The sequence below is a fragment of the Cygnus atratus genome, chromosome 1 (genome assembly GCF_013377495.2).
Source record: "Cygnus atratus isolate AKBS03 ecotype Queensland, Australia chromosome 1, CAtr_DNAZoo_HiC_assembly, whole genome shotgun sequence".
In the NCBI taxonomy this organism is placed as follows: domain Eukaryota; kingdom Metazoa; phylum Chordata; class Aves; order Anseriformes; family Anatidae; genus Cygnus; species Cygnus atratus.
This window is the reverse complement of record NC_066362.1, coordinates 36,717,152-36,732,012: the sequence shown is the minus strand read 5'-3', so window position 1 is coordinate 36,732,012 and position 14,861 is coordinate 36,717,152. Positions and strand designations below refer to the sequence as shown.

General features: G+C 40.4%; 1 protein-coding gene across 6 annotated transcripts in view; it reads right to left on the bottom strand.

The window, feature by feature from the left end:
• Positions 1-14,861, bottom strand: part of HMGA2 (high mobility group AT-hook 2) — a 115,706-nt gene that overhangs the window by 79,915 nt on the left and 20,930 nt on the right. The window contains exon 4 of one of the 6 annotated variants that reach the window (XM_050709761.1): positions 5,862-5,964. The exons of the other annotated variants lie outside the window; for them this stretch is intronic. Coding sequence (XP_050565718.1) covers positions 5,935-5,964 — 30 coding nt within the window. The 3' untranslated portion in view covers positions 5,862-5,934. Of the gene's footprint in view, positions 1-5,861; positions 5,965-14,861 lie in introns of those variants that run through there. 6 annotated transcript variants of the gene reach the window in all.

Here is a 14,861-nt window from a genome sequence, read left to right as displayed (position 1 = left end):
GACACTTGTGCTGACCGCACCGAGCTCTTGATCAGACTATGAGCATTGCGTTCAGGACTGCTCAGAACGGCTTCCCAAATGAATAACATCTTAAACAGCAGAGAGTTTCACTGACTCTCCAATTAAATATGTAACTATGAATTTGTCATTTTAGACGCTCTGAAACTTCCTCTGGAGTTTTGTCTTTCTTATTCCACACAAAGTCCCTTTTACTCTGTCCCTTCTTTGAGTTCCCCTCCCTCACTCTGCTTCATTAATATCACAGAACTACAAATTCTGAACTGCGAGAGACCCTTCACATCATCTAGTCCACTGACTGCAAGAAAGCCCACTGACTTTCTAATACATTTTTTGTAACGCAACGTAATCTCTTGCTTCTTCTTGTCCTCTGGCTTTGCTCCACTTTTCCCTTCTTTTATGTTGTATAACAGATTACGGCCTATCTTTCTTTCCATTTTGTCTTTAGCGTCTGCTTCCTCCTTCCTTTTCTTTTCATCCACTTTTTTTTTTTTTTTCCTTTCTAGGATGCTTCTCCTGCACTACCCCTGCATTTTTCTTCTACTTTTCTGACAAGACGTCTCTGCCACTCCATGCTGTAGTATCATCCCACCTTTACATGACAGGACTAGGTCTTCTAACCAAAGATGTACAGGAAAGATTCATTCATGTCTCTCTCATCCCAGGTATGACACTGATTACTTTTATACATTAGCCTCAGGCCTTAGACTGTCTAAAGAGTATGAATCCTTCTTTATTGCCTTTTTAACCTCTCTGTGTCTGAAAGAGAAAAAGCATACTCTTGTTTGCTCCTTTCCCCTCTGTGCATGCTCGGTCCCCCCATCTGTGGGCTGTTCTGATGTGTCCACAATCACTGTCAGATGGTCTGTTTTACTCCACCTCTTCTCAACCAGATTTTTTTCTATTTCTCACAAGAAACTAAAGGGCAAAAGAAAGAGTAGAACAAAGAAACTATGTGCTGGGAAAACCTTTTAAAAATACGAAGGTAAGGCAGCCAGGAACAGGACTCACACAAAGAGGACGCTTTAGCAGGAAAGAGAAGTGTGCTTTCACAGGGACAAACATGCCTAGCTGCTCAACTAGCTGAGGAAGATGGGAATTCACTGCCGAGAAGAAAGCAACTCCATGGACTGTAAGAGCACAAAAGCATCAGACAGGACATCGCAGGCTTCTCGCCTGACTTTGCTCTTGCCCTGTAAACCTAAGAAGAAACTGAGGCAGGGAGATACGTGTGGACATTCATTATTGTGCTTAGATCTCCATATGCCAGATCAGCTTAAGACATCTTGTATGTAGAAGCTCTTATATGTCCATTTTCCTTCATAAAACATATGTCTGACAGTGAAGCAGCATGTCACGCGGCTTTCAGGACTGGCCCTCTGGGATGATAGGAACACGAGAAAGAGCCAAGGGGATCAGTGGTTGGAGATGCCATCTGGCTTCACATCTGTGAAACTAACAGCTCTGACAGAAGGAGCGACTCCAGCAGACTTCAAGAAATAAGGCTGTGGAAACCTTCCTAGACCAAGAAAGCATGACACTGCCTGTCCTGGGACATCGCCCCAGCAACCTGACATGCTCCTAGGTCAGCAAAACCCCACTAGAGCAGCAAAAGACAGTGGAAAATCCAACAGTGAAATCTGTGGTGACCACTGCTTAGCCCAGCTCAGCCAGCACCGTCCCAGCAGACACGGTGGAGCTGAGCTCCAGTTTCACCAGTTTAGTAGCTCTCCCCTAAGTGACTCAAAGCAATGGGGTTTCCAGTACATCCCTCAGGAGCCTGCACCATGGCCTGATAGATTTTGCTCTCTGGAAATATTCCTGATATTCAATCCAAATTTTCCTTTGGTCAGTTTTTCCTATTACATCCACTTATCTTTTAGTTTTTATTGGGTCTTTGTTCATTTTTACACTAAACGTGCTGAAAATACTGAACCTCTGCTAATATTTATAAAGCTATAAGCATTTCAGATGCCATTTGGAATACTGACTCTCACAGCCCCCAACTGGAAAATAATAAAAAAAAAAGGATGTTAATTACAAAAATCTTTAAAGTCACGAATCTCACTACCCTTAAAAATACAGTATCAAGAGCAACAGAAGGGGAAAAAAAAAAAAAAAAACACCCAAATACTAGCATACTTACTAAACATTATTTTTGCTATTGCATTATACAGGACTTTAAGAAGAACGTGTTTTTCTATTGTTTTCTACCTTATTTAGAACGGTTGCTAAAAGAAAAAAATCAAATTCTGTAGCCACATCAAGTTACACTATTATCAATCATTAATGACTTTTCTATGATACTGAATTTTCAGCCATGCTCATTGTATGTGTGCAAAATCCCTACCTAGGGAAGAAAGTACCAAAAAATCACTGAAAGTACTGTAGTACAGCTACATATCCATTGCTTTTTTTTCTACATTCATTTCATCACTCATTACTACTAATGCATCTATTACTGTTGCTACACTGATTTTTAATACATAAAAAAGATTTTTTTTAAAGCTATAAAGTTATGCTGCTGCTACATGAAGGAGGTGATTTTAATCATAACAAGCTAAGATAATTCAGCAATACTTCTCCCATCTGACTGACAGATGCAATTTACAAATAGAGGAGAGAAACACTTTAAAGCCTGAGTGAGGGAAAACATTTTCCATGTAAAAGAGCTTGTTAACTTCACTTTAAACAAAAATATTTTGCAGCCCAACCTAAAAGACAAACATATTGAAATTGAAATTTTGGACTTTTTCTGAACATACAGCTTTTATTGCTTAGTGCTGCTAGCTGCCTTCTAGTATTAAAAACCATTTTTGCAGTAATGGCAAACGAAAAATTTTATATCAGCACCTCATTACTATTCAATGATCTCCACGTACCGCCACAGAAGGCTATGTTAATAAAGGTCAACATTACCATCTATCTGTATAATCTTTTGTTAAAACCATACTGTAAAGGATCAACCGGTCCATTTAATGCATTTGTAAAAATCTGATTAACCCTTACCAAAGTCACAGAAAACACTTCCACATATTTTAAATACTTGACTCAAACCTAACAGATGAAGGTACAATAGGTTCTTTATCAAATATTTTAGTTTGATATTAAATTATTTCCATTCCTTTAAACAGTACATTAGCTGACTTATTAAATCAACTAGTTACTCATTTAAAATTACTTCCTTGGTTTGCGGTACTAGGAAATGACTCTTTAACAAGTATTCTTGAAAGTGTATCATTGCTCATTTGCTTGGTAAGGTAAGTTGATGCCTTTTAAAGCAGCATATCGATTTGCAATTTTTAAATAAAAACTGAAGCAGCAATTAGCTGCTTCAACAAGCATGCCAACAAGTAAAGGACAGGATTGTTCAGTTATGGTAATCTACCTAACCTTAACTCTTCTCACTAACCCCACCAAATATTTACCTTTCATATTTATTTTGTAAAGTGCTGCATTATCATTATTTTTCTGAAAGAGATTAGTTGCTGCAAAACTTCCTTTTCCTAAGCACTTCAAGAAAAGCAGCACACATGTCAGTAAAACCTAATGGAAAAGTCACAGTGAGCTGAATGCCACATGCAGGACACGCCACATTAAATACAACCCTAGCTGCATGCATGGAGACTGAGATTGCTTGCCAAATCATTAAACATTGCTCTCAGTGTATTCCATGCGTTTGATATATTCTGTACATAGTACTCCATATCATTTATTCCACAGATAACTTAAGGATTTTTATTGCAATTTTCCATGTATAGGTACAACATTTTTGTGACTATGGACGTAAGGGTTGTGTATGAATTTAGGAGCAAGATGGACTCGTATTTGCATAGAAATACAAGATTAACTGCTACGACTGGGTGCAAATCTGCGATGCCCTGCTCAGAAGCTGAGAAGGCTGAACTCAACCAGCAGACAATTCACTCTCCAGATCTGAGCACAATTCCCATACAGCCAGGCATAAACAGGAGCTGCCACAGTGACTCCAGTCAAAACTTAGCCCATCAGCTGACACAGAATCAGAAAGGTTGGCCAGCTCTTTTCAAATGATAGCATGATGTACATTCAGGATTCATAGCAAAGATATTCAAGGATGAAGCAAAAATCACAAACAAAAGGAGAAAAGAAGCCAAGTGATTTCACTGCAGAGAGAGGTTAAAATTTTGTCCTCACTGATGTTTGACAGAGCTGTAATTAAAGGTGACATTACCAAATACATTCTATCAGGGGTCACTACAGCCGTGACTTTATGAGAAGGACTGCCACTAAAATTTCAGTTGTGTGGACAGGTAAATCAGAAACTTGACTGACCTTAATTAAGCATTTGCATACATTTACATACATACCTTAAGTGAGCATTTACATACTTTTCAATTTTGGCTTGGTGGTGGTTTTGTTTTGTTTTTCCCAAATAATTTTTTTCCCAAATAAAATAAAAAAAGTTTTTCCCAAATAAAATCTTCCCAAATAAAATTTTCCTTAATTTTGAGTCTCTCAGGCTTACAAACATTAGGATTCAAAAGTTTGAACTGCAATAATATTTTATTTCGTAAATTACAGTTTAATAAAAGATTTTTGCTTTGGAATTTCTTGTTTAAAAATATCTATGTGTGTCTGTGTGTTTAGGTATACAGAAGAATTGCTCAAATACAGGCACTTCTAGGAACCTTACAAACCACATACTGGTCAATCTATTCTTTCTCATATGGCATCCAATTTACACACAAACTACCTCCTTCTCGCTTCTCCTTCACCACCTCCTTGCCATCTAATCAGATCTGCCCAATCTCTACATGACTGCTCACCACAGCCGCTCACAGCACTCCTGGAGTCTCCCTCAAACCAATGAAGGTCCTGAATGGCTGAAGATCTGTAAGTATTTTTGTAACTTACATACTTATACCACCACGTACTCATCAGCCACGGGTGTTTTGCATACATAACATCTGATGAATATCTGACCAATGAACGCTGAAATGCATTCCCACTCGCCTCTGGAGGTAGCTTTGGCTAATGGAATAGAGTACCCGTTTAAGAAAGAGCAGATGCAAAGAAAAGGATGAAAAAATAAAAAACAAAATGTGCAACCAAAATGAATGTGAGCCCAAAATGAAGCAGAAGGTACTTACACAGAGCTCCGAGCCGAGCAGCCACAGCTGCCACCACGGCTGCCATGGAGGTGTGGGAAGGGAGACTTCCACGCTACGCCACTCATCACTTTCATTTGCATTAAAATGCTTCACATTGCTGCCCACGTAATCATTCCAGGTACAGTTACTGTGAAACGGAGACTAAAATAACCACCCACACCACAGCCAGAATGTCTCTGGGTGTGTAAAGGTGAACGACTTTGCAGCAAGTGCAAGCAGGACCTCTGAATGCTTCGTATCTCTGCGTGTACCAGGAATGTGAACATTATCTTTGCATTTATGCACTGACAGCCATAGATTTTCTAGCTACCTGATAAACGCATTGCGTTTTCTCTCTATCCTCTGTCATTTCTGGTATGCAAAACCCTCAGCTGACGCTACCTATTAATATCTGCAAGTCTCCTCACAAAGCTGAATGCTTGGTCCTTTATCTACAAGACCCAGGGGAAGCAGTGTCTGCTAAGGTACATACTTCTGTGAACATCATTCCCATGGGTTAGGTTTACTTGGGCAAGGGGGAACTGGAAAGAGGTGCCTACAGCAACCTGCTGCAGGCTGGAAGACCTGGCACGGGGTAAAGAAAGGTGAAACACGATAGGCAACAATGGGAAGAGTAATCAAACATGAAATACTGGCCTGGCTTTGTACGTGGGCCACACGTGCAGCTCAGGAGATGGATGATCACCTCTGGTCTTGACTCACTAGTCAATGGGGAAAGCTGGTTAGTGACCTCACTTATACATCTACCACGGGTAGCTGAGTATCACTCATAGGCTGAAAACAGTCCACATCCCTGCAAAGATGTAAAAGTATCAGTACCACTGTAATGACCCTAAAAATGCCTTTCTGCCAACTACATTTGCCCCTATACAACTTTAAATTTCAAGCAAATACTGTACTGTGGCCAGATTTGATAAAAATGCCTTGTTTTCAAAAGGGCAAAGGCACCGTCTTGATGATTAAAAAAGTTACGGAAGACATCTGATGAAAGCAGCATCACAGAACACCACTCTGCCCAGCCCAGGACTGCTCTGCCTCTTCTCCTCTCAGCTCATAAAAGCGAAGAGCAAGCTCACACAGGACACTTCCTCAGGATGGATAAACAAAAAGTCACCAACCCACCCCTCCCAGCCAGTCATGCTGCCCAGGAAAAGACCTATGCATTTGTTGTTGTTCCTCCAATACCACTTGTGAGAACTCTTTCTTCTGCCTCAGGAGCAGCAGACAGAAAATTCCTTTATGAAGCCTGGTGTGTATGACTCAATTAACAGGCCATGACTGGGCACAGAGGATGTAATTATTAAAACTCCAGGAAGCAAAGAGTCTCTGTCCAAACTTTGAAATGCTACAGAAAAATGAGACAAATCCTAGGGGAAATATTTCTGAGAAACTAAGAAATAGCGCTCGTGGGAAACTAAAGGGAAAAGGAAATTTAGAATTCATTTAGGATTAGAGCTACTGGCCCATACAGAAACCCCTCCTGTCTTTATCAGAAGAGGGAAATGAGAGCAAGACAAAGATGTCTCAAGAACATAAATGCAATTAAATAAGGCAAGACCTACAATAACTCATCAGCTTCATCAATTGAAACGTCCACAGCTATGAATTGAGGTCTTATATGGGAAGAAGCTGAAGAATGAATGTGGAGAGATGAAAGCTCCACTAGGAGTCCTTTAATAAAGTCTCCATAAACTTGCTACTCCTTTCAAGGTGCTTTTAGGTAAAGATATCCAGGATAGAGCAGTGGAGGAAAACTGCTGCCATGGGGCAGGAAAGTGGTTGCAGGGTGGCAGATTACAGGTCTGAAGTGAACCAGGGCCAATGACTCTGCACAGAGCCTTGAACTGTGGCCAAAGCATGGGCAAGGACAGACTTCAGACTTCCATCAATGTTAGCAGCCAGAAAGAAATGCAAGAAACTTGGTCCCAGAGCTTCTGTGGTTTGTAAGCCTCCCCAGCGTGTTCTAGGAAGAATGAGGACTAGACGGATGCAGATGGCCACAGCCAGTATGGACCCGTTCCTTTATCTGTTGCCTTGTTCACACTTACAACTCCACTGAACTGGGGAGGAATTAAAAATCTGCCTGCTTGGTAAGGACGTAAGGCAGATGTTCCTGAGCCTTGAGGAGTGTCGTGACTCCTTCAAGTGGGGTTTATGAGCCTGACGACAACTAAGCGGCGGATGTGAAAGAAAAGCCATAAAACCAAAGGGAAACTGGAAGTAGGAAACATCAACAAAAAGTTTTGGGAGCTTCTGGCATCAAAGGTAAGATTATTCTTGGCAGAAGTCTTTCCCCGGGTCACTCCAACAGTCAATGTGATGCCGTGAAAGTTCATCAGAAATGTTTTCTGCTGACAGTCTGAGGAAGCTCTGGCAAAAAAACTCATTGCTGCAGTCAGCTACATGGGGAACACACTCACAGCAAAGCCCTTGAGGAATCAATAGTGTCTTCTTCAATAATAGTCATACCGTGGGGTTTTTGTGCTGCTTTGAAACAACACGCAAGTCAGGACATAACTTGCTTCTGACATACAGAGCAGCTTTAAATAGCAACTTCAGTATTTCTAACAGAGATGTGAAAAATCCATTTCTGACTGATTCATGCACTTTATTGCCTTCATATAATGCTATAACCTTATAGGAAATCCTAACAACTGTTCAGCTTGAATCAACTCTGCTGGTACTGCATATCATGAGTGTTTTTTTTTTTTTTTCCTTCCACTCTCATTCTTTATTAATAGAGTCATTTAACTGAAAACCTGTTTCTAAAGAGTTCATCTGTTCATGATGCACCTGAAGTCATAATCCTTTGTTTGCAACATCACAACTGGTTGCTGTGGAAATGATTCTGGTGTCACAAAAAAAGGATTAGTAAAACTGCAAGTAGGGAATAAACAGGTTGAGCAGATGAACTCTTAAAAACAAAAAGGCTGTTTTCCTGTAACTACTCACAGAAATAGAAAAAGGAAGGAAACAAAAACTTTTCCCCAGATCTGATGTATAACGTATGTTCACACAGTGTTGTCATAGACCAGGGAGAGAAGAATTTCCTTCATCATCATTGGTCCAGGAGCACTGTTCAGAAAAAAGATTACTGGTCACGTATATATTTATTGTATTTTGAAAAGATATTTCTAGAACACAGGACCTTACCTTAAAACTCTTGTTAACCTTGTGTCTCTCTTCCCTTCTCAACAAAGGAAAAAAATAAATATTCTGTGGCTGATTTTGTGCATCAAGAATTTATGCATCAGTTGGACCCTATTATAAAATTACTCACTCTGGTGACATTCTCAGTCATTAAAAGATTTAAGATACAACGGGCTTCTGTAATTTGACAGGTATAGCATAAAAGCATAAAATCTGGGTTGGAAGGCACCTAGATATCTTCTAGTCCCACTTCCTGCTCAAAGCAGGACTAACTCTAAATTCAAAGTTAAATCAGGTTGGTCAGGGTTTTCTCTAGTTGACGTTTGAGAATGTTCAAGGAGGGAGATTCACTAGTGTGCATCCTATTGGTCACCCCCCTTCACTGTGCTCCCTGGGAATTTTCCTTGCCTCCTGGCTATTGCTCCTTGTCCCCTTATACCATTCCGTAACTGGGGAAATGTCATGGGTTCGGTAAACCTACGCAAGCGAGAGAGAACAGAGTCCTGTTTATATCAGGAATTCTGCTGGTGCAGAAATGACACTCTCCATTAACCCACATCCTCAAATGACTCTGCTCCCCATGGCCTGACTTTGTACATAATCTTTCCATAACTTGGGCTACGAAGGAGGCTTATGATGGGGAATTCTGATGCAGAACAAGGGTGAGTCACTTGCATGTCAGTACAGCATGTAACTGGTTTATTCCATCTTTCCATGTCTCCCCCCCCCCCCAAAAAAAATAAAAAATTCTTTTTAAAGATTTCAACAACCATATTGCACTGATATTCTATTTATATTGCAGATCATTAATTTGAAGATGATACAAGCTTTCTGCATGACTTATAGAGGTAATTTTTTGTAAAGGAGTAAAAATGACTAATATTTAACTTTGGAAAATAGGTGCTATAGTGCTCTTCAGGAGACGTTTTCATCTTTCGTCTCATCAAAATGAATGCTTTAGGTACACAAGCAACAACCATAGATTTCAAATAAGAAGACGCCTTGCTCTTAGTAGGTACATAGTGTTCATGAAAGTTTTGTGACCTCCTCAATGGAAGACTGCTTTTACTTTCATTAAATATATATATATTATATCCCCAATAAAAACAACCCAAAAGACATCAAACTCCAGAAAAAATACATTGAAATAACATTAAGGATCTACTATAAATCCACAAAAGCCAGGAAATTCAGAGATAAAGAAAGACTTTCAGACGAGGGGAAACTTTCCAATATATTAAACTGGAGCATAAATTCACTTCCTCTTCACATGTTTGCCATCAAGTCATTCCAGACACAGGGGGTAAGTTCCTCCCTGGGGTAACTCAAGTGCCTTCAGCAGTGCTACACCAAGAATCAATCTGGTCCTACAGAGCTATGTCTTAATATACTTTCTCTTTCTGATAGTTACCAAAGACATCTGAGCTTAAACAGCGAACTCCTCTCTTACAGCTCATTTTCCCATTGTTCAGAGACTGCTATAAAACTGAAGTGAGATCGCCATAGTTTCCATGACCACAGACTATGATGTCAATTGTGGGGTTATGACTTCATCGACAGACCAACTAGAAGGGGAACCTCTGTGCGAAGGAGAAAATCCATGCTCAAATACAAATATACCTGAGATTAGCTACGACAACACTGCACCTCACTGGGCACGGGCATTCCCATCCGCATAAATAATATTCTTGACTTTTCACTCACGCCAAGTACGAAAATACCCCTTAAAAATTTCTCTTTCATTTGTAAGTCATTCACGGTGCTGATCTGTTGCCACCCAAACACCGGGCCACAAAGATGATACGGGGCCTGGAGCATCTTCCCTATGAGGAAAGGCTGCGAGACCTGGGTCTGTTCAGCCTGGAGAAGAGAAGACTGAGAGGGGATCTTATCAATGTGTATAAATACCTGAGGTGTGGGAGACAGAGGGATTTGGCCAACCTCTTCTCAGTGGTTTGTGGGGATAGGATAAGGGGCAATGGCCACAAGACAGAGCACAGGAAGTTCCGCACCAGCATGCGAAAGAACTTCTTCACGGTGAGGGTGACAGAGCAGTGGAACAGGCTGCCTAGGGAGGTTGTGGAGTCTCCCTCTCTGGAGATATTCAAGGCCCATCTGGACGCCTACCTGGGCAGCCTGCTCTAAGGAGCCTGCTTTGGCAGGGGGGTTGGACCCGATGATCTTTCGAGGTCCCTTCCAACCCCTTCGATTCTGTGATTCTGTGAAACTCAGCCTTGGCGCTAGTGATGTGTGGGCCAAACTTGACGTCAGCAGTAGTCTAAATCATGTGCTATGGGCCCCATTCTTTGCTGCACTCTCTGGAAGCACAAAATCAAGCACACAGCTTTAGAAAGAATATGAAGGGAATGAAGTGATTTTAAACTGCCTTCAAACCTCCCAAAATTCTGCCCTTGTCCTCAAGCTGACATGGCTTTTGGCTCTGGGGTCTGGCTACTCCCTCCACAACAGAGAAAGACAATTTTAATAAACTTGTTAGAAGATCCCTGGGTGTCTAGCTGAGCAATAGGATCTGAAAAAGGAATTTGAGAGGGAAAAATGGAAGTAGGGGAGATAAGGTGGGACCTCCTGAACTGTGTCTTTCCACAGGCAACCCAGGTATACAAGACAACTGCCTTGAGCCTTGAGATGTGGAGTAGAACTGCTGTAAACACAAGAGCTTTCAGCATTGCCCAAAGTTCTGAAAAAGCAAAAACGATTTTTCCTTTCAATTTCCTAGAAGCAGGAGGTAGAGGGGCTATGACTGACTCAACACAGTCATGTAAGGTAACAGATGGATAACTTGTGCACTTTTTCACCCTACACTGAAAACTATGGTATCAGTGTATGGGACACACCTGAGCTTACAGCTGGTGAGCTCAGGTCCAACCTAAGAACCCAGGAGTGACAGTTCTCCATTGCCTGCTCTAATAGAGCTTATAGCAGGGTCTGTGCATGGGCTCCACATATAAAATGCTGCAGGAATAGCTTTGTACTTTTGATTTAGGCTCTACATTCATTTTTTCTGCCTGTCTTCTACTCTTTGCTGTAAGACCTCCTTAATGGTTACCTGAAAATTCTCATATTTAGTCTTAGTCAGATGTTTATTTTGTTGGATAGCCTCCAAATAAATCCTGTCAGACACTTTTTAACTAAATAAATGCCCTTTTCAAATTTTCATCTGTCTTATCATGCTCAAATTACTCAAAATGAGAACTTTTTCAAAGCTTCTACCCCTGACATTTATGTAGCCCTGAATGAGGAGAGTGGGCAAGGTAAGTACTCAGAAGTCAGCGTGGAGGAGAAGACAGACTGAGAAAGGATGCAGCTACAGTTCACTTCTGTCTCTATACTTATGCAAAGTGCTCACATTGCAGAAGTGTAAAGGAAGGACAAAATCCCTTCCCTGGCTTTTTGCAATATGTCCACTAAAGCTCTTGTGAAAATTAAAAAGTCAACAAAAACATGAGGAAGCTAAAAAAATCAATAGAGTTCTGCACCCCAGTTATTACACACTCAAGATAATGGGTGTACAGAAGGATGCACAGAGCCTTGCAATGCACAAAACTTGCTCTGGGACATCATTTAATTAACTATCTGAAATTTTAATCACACAAAGCAAACCACAGTGATTTATAATTATGCACTAAGATCATGATGGCTCTAACTTCTCCTTAAATAGCTTTCTTAGTGATATGTAAGCACAGGATTAATAATCTTTTTCTTGGAAAACAATGGCATCTGGTTTGCCTGCAGTGGCTCTTCTACTTCCTGAAATGAGTGATGAAAGAGACGAAATAGCTTCTGCTTGGAGCAAAATTGTTATTAAGCATATAATTTTGAAATGCTTTTGTGTGCGTGTGTGAACTACAGCTAGAACATAATTTCTCTTTGTTGCTGTCTGTGCAGTGGATATTGCCTTTACCTAGGAAATTTTGATCTAGTTGAAACAAAAAGTATGATGCACAAAACCTTCTCCCTCAAGAGATGCTGTAGATGAAGGGGCAAATTCTTTCCCTTATTGAAAACTATAATCAGTGGCTTTGGGTTAGCATAACTAAGAAGGGGATACCAATTTATATATCACCATTTACAAGCATTTGGAGGGAAATTCTAACTGCAACAAAGTCAATGTCAGTCCTATTATTGAATTTTCTTCAGTGGAGCAAATATTTTACACAGCGTTGCCTTAAAAACAGTTTCACTGAGTGACATACTCCCTGAATGTATCTACCTCTGACCACTGCTGAGCATACCCTTAATGAAGTCTATACAAGCGGAAGCAGCGAGATCATTCATGCATTTTCAAAACCACGTCTCTACCTTAGAAAAAATTGTGGAAGGCTAAAGTGCAGAGGTATTCATATTCCAGTTTTCAAATAGTCCACACTGAAGTGATTAAATAATAATAAGCTTCTACTTCTTTAAGAATCAATACTATTTATACAGCATACAAGTTGCTTTATAGTTAAAAAGTATCAACAAAAAGCTGTTGTCTGTATATCTCTGCACAAGTACAGCCTGCCTGTTACTCACAGAGTGACGGCTTAAAACTTCTTGACAAAAGTAACAAATTTATCATATTTACAGATCAATTCAAATAATATCCTTGCCATGTGATAGTCACCATGAAGTTTCTGTTCATCTAGTGCCTAACAGGAACACGTATAGCTCTTCTGCCTCAAATGACTAGTTTTGTCCAAACATAGCTATCTGCATAATTTATAGAGCTAATAACCAACCAGCAGATGCAGTTATGCACCACACCAGTGGCAGATGGGCTGAAACCCAGGCAACTGATGTCGTTAGGAGTTTGGCCACTAACTTCAACAGGTGTAAGATTTTATCATGCATCTCCTGGCTGCATGCTCCGTCTACTTGACCTGAGGGACCACCAGTCACTTGACAGACTCCTCATCTATCTGTCTCAACCAGACTTACATATAAAACTTGATGAAATAATTGTTTCATGCTTGGATGGTCACCCCTGATTTAAATGGAAAGTTTGCAAATGAAGCACCTCTGCTTCATACACCTCATCCTCCTCCAAGTAGTTTATGAGTGTCAATGAATGGTAATGAATCCAAGAGTGCATGCCACGGCAGAGAGATCTTTGTCTCCTCTGCATTTTTAACGCTGTGATCTAAGTACATTATTTTGTCAATGTGTTGTGTGAATTGCTTTTTTTTAAGACCCAAACAGACAGTTGTCTGTGGAATAAGAGTCCCCAAGCAGATTTCTCAAGGTGTCTAACATCATTAACAGGAAACAATGCAGCATGAGCAGCCAGAGTATGAATGAGTTCAGTGTGAATACTAAGGAAACCCCAAGAACATGTTAACACAATGCAACTTTGATAAGATCACAATAGTGAAGCTCACATATGTGTTTGTATTACGTCTTGTAAAAGGCTCCAATTGCTGTTTATTAGGATAATTGATATAACAGTGAAAATGGATTAAGATAATGTATTGGGTAAAGTCATGATTTTTCTACATACAGGAATGACCAGTCTGAATGCTTTTTAAGCTCCCAGCAGTTACTTTAGACAGACAGGATGTAAAACTTCTACATCTTGCCAATTCACCGACAGCCTTAATGGCTCCAAAATGGAGACTGCCACTACAGGCAAATCACTGTTAATCAGAGCCAACCAACCTCTGTGGACCAGACTTTGTTCTCATTGACCCTGATGCAGATACACCGGTAATACGCTACTTCAAATGTAATTTATCAGTGCTATTATTTAAGTCATCATAAGCAGCACTGCAGTCTGACCCTGAAGATCCACAGTTCAACAGTTCTCAGGACTGGGAGACTAATAAAACAAACTGAAGATAGCAAGTTTATTACAAGTATATGTATATATATATATATATAAAGAAAAAGCAGAATAAAGAAATATGTTATGCATTGCTAGCCTCCTAAAACTGATACGGAAATAGCACACACACACATATATATACAACTGAATCACCAAAATCCTGGAAGTTTATGATACGTACAATAATAGCATGCAATACTATCTGAACCAGTAAGAGAAAGAATCAAAATCATGTGTAAATAGATTACAGCAAGCTGTTGCCTGCAAAATTTTTGCAGCCACACTTTAAAACATACAAATAATGTCTTATGTGTGTGCAGAGTGCTCTAGGATGGGATCCAACACATCTATTCCTTCCTCTCAGCTGCCTAACTCTGTAAGTTCCTCAGCTCTCTAGTATTTTCCTACTTAACCCTAAAGCCCACTGTACACTGAAGTTCAATTAGCGGAACATACTCAGAATTGTTAGTCTCGAGTAGTAAGCCTTACATCCCAACTAACACTTGGTGCATTTCGAGTTTCAGCTGACAGCCTGACACCCACAGTCCAGCTCCACAGCCTGGAGAAACCTTCGGAGCTACAGGACAGGACACAACTTCACTCAGGACTTCTCCTTTAGGCCAGGACAGAACACAATTCCATTCATAGTGCTCAAACCCAACTCGTACTTTGCTGTCTCAGAGTGGGAGCGCTCAAAGGGAGTCTGCCCATTAGTTAAC